This window comes from Frankliniella occidentalis, unplaced genomic scaffold (genome assembly GCF_000697945.3).
Source record: "Frankliniella occidentalis isolate FOCC.00 unplaced genomic scaffold, Focc_3.1 Scaffold275, whole genome shotgun sequence".
Classification (NCBI taxonomy): Eukaryota; Metazoa; Arthropoda; class Insecta; order Thysanoptera; family Thripidae; genus Frankliniella; species Frankliniella occidentalis.
The window spans coordinates 202,355-204,654 of record NW_026267401.1 but is presented as its reverse complement, the minus strand read 5'-3'; the positions used below and the strand labels follow the sequence as shown (position 1 = coordinate 204,654).

Here is a 2,300-nt window from a genome sequence, read left to right as displayed (position 1 = left end):
GCTGGAGGCGGACCCGGGGCTGCTGGCCGGCAACCTCCCCGCCGGTCCCGCCCCCGCCTGCGCCGCGCTGCCCGGCGCCGCCCAGGAGCAGTGGGAGGGCTACTACGCGCCCGGGGTTCTGGAGAACACCACGGACCCCACACAGGTGGGTCTACCCTCCCCCTCTCTCTTTCCCTCCCTCTCCCTCTCTCTCCCGCTCACACACAAATGCGATGCTCCGACAGTTCCGCCGCCTCCTCCTGGGCCGCTTCATGGCGTTTCACCCGGTGCGCTCCTGGATGGAGGTGGGGCCCTTCACGCCCGCCGACCTGGAGGTCGTCCACAACCACTGGCTGGGCTTCCCGCCGCACAGCCCGACCGTGCACTACGTCCTGGCCGCAGCCTACACCGTCATCATGACCCTGGGCGTGTTCGGCAACCTGCTCGTCCTCTACATGTTCTGCAGGTCAGTACTTTAGTGGTGTTCTCGGGCTGCCCTGTCTGCGCCGTCTATGAACAACGTATTAGAACGATTTTGTTTCCACAAAAGATTTCGTTTCGAAGCTTAAAATTTTATTGTTAAGAAATGAAGGGACAGTTTCGACTGTATCGTCACCACTTAAAGAACTTTGGTGAAACATTCTCACAAATAATTTGTCCATTTTTCCCATAAAGGGTGGAAACAACTGTTCCATTTCATAACTTTTAGTATGTAAGCTAGCCATGCCGAAACAGTTCCACCAATATTTGTAATCCGTACCCCCAATAACTCCATGCGCTATACCTGTGTGGCGCGGTCCAATAGCATATTATCCCGGCCCGGTGCTTTGAAGCCGCTGCTGTAAGGCCCCAGCTGTAGTAGTCGTGTGTGTACACCGCTCCTTTTTGGCCTGATATGGAAACGCGCCCAGTTTACCGCCGTGCATGTGTACAGTAGAGGTACGGCTTGTTTTTGTGGACTTGATGGGAGCCAGCGGGGAAAAGGGGGAAAGGGGGCGGGGGGTGTTGACTGCCGCCTCTGGTTTGAGTTTCGCGACCGGATGACGGCGCTGGGCCGCCCCTGGCGAGCGACCCTGACCCTGCACTGGGAAAACAAAGGTAGGGCTGCTTCTATATAGGCGCCAAAGTCATTAGCACCCCTGTACCGGCACTAACATTCACTAAAACGCCGCAAACGTGCGAAATTTTAGTACCTTTGGACACTCTTGTGTTTGAATAAAGGCGCTAAAATTGAATACCTTTGGGCAGGGCACTGTCCTGCCTTTGTCTCTCCCAGTGTGCGGAACTTCCCCTGCTTGAAGTCTAGGGCTCGTAAAAGAAACATAAGAAGGGGGTTGGCAAAAATTGGCAAAAAAATATATAGGTTTCTAAAGTCATTTTTTCCCACAGAAATACTCACAGATTCCATGGTTATTTCCAAAACAAATAGTAGAGGCCTAGAAATTTTGCAAACTCCTGACTCTTTCAAAACAAGGCCCCAAAGAGCGGCAGCGGCGCGCAGACCCGTTCGCTCTCGTTCGCCCTGTCTGAACCCACCACTACGGTCAGGAAGCCCCTAGGGAAGTGCGGGGAGATTTATCCCAATCTCCAATATGCGACATTTCTATGCAGAAGTTATGCCTCATCATCAGCACTTCTTGCCGCTCGCTCGCTGTGAGGGTGCTGTCATGACGCGATCTGCTGACAGGGGCCTGGAGCGCGAGTCCCTGGAGTTCAGGAGGCCGCTCTAGCGAGGCCTGGAGCGAGAGGGTCCATGGAGGGAAACAGTGTTGATCCAGGCAGCCCCAACCAACCTCGCGCCGCCTGCCGGCCGGTCCGGGCGCGGCCGGCGGCACAGGAGGGCGAGCGCACGGCCCAGTCCCGGGGCGGTTGGAGGGACGGGGAGAGGAGGGGGGGTCAAAGGGACGGTCGCCTTATCCTCACAATTAGACGACGTCCCGTCCAGCACGCCCCCGCCAGGCAGCGGGTGGGCCGGGCCTCACCGCATCAGCTACTCCGCCGTTATTACTTCCGGATTTGAAAAGCCCTCCTCTCTAGCAGGACCACAGCACAGCAAGCACACCCAAACAACCCCACCCAACCCAGCTACACTCTAAAAATACGGCCCCTGGGCCCGCTTTGCATGCCAAACTTTAGCTTATTAAGACACCGAAATTGACACGGTGACAAGGTCGCAAATATTTATTGGCATTCAGAAAGGAATCCTAATATTTATGTTCACATTTCTGTTGTGGCAGGTGTGAAAGGTCATCAACATCAACAATGATCATTAACGGTTTTTAATGTCTTCGGCAGAAGATTCCGATACATTGCATAGTATA

General features: G+C 55.0%; 1 protein-coding gene across 2 annotated transcripts in view; it reads left to right on the top strand.

Annotated features, from left to right (window-relative positions):
• Window positions 1–6: 6 nt before the first annotated feature.
• Window positions 7–2,300, top strand: part of LOC113216690 (opsin, ultraviolet-sensitive-like) — a 28,245-nt gene continuing 25,951 nt past the window's right edge. For both annotated transcript variants that reach the window (XM_052273472.1, XM_026436492.2), the window contains exons 1-2: window positions 7–145; window positions 225–445. In XM_052273472.1, the coding sequence (XP_052129432.1) occupies window positions 252–445 (194 nt within the window). In that variant the 5' untranslated portion in view covers window positions 7–145; window positions 225–251. The remainder of the gene's footprint in view (window positions 146–224; window positions 446–2,300) is intronic.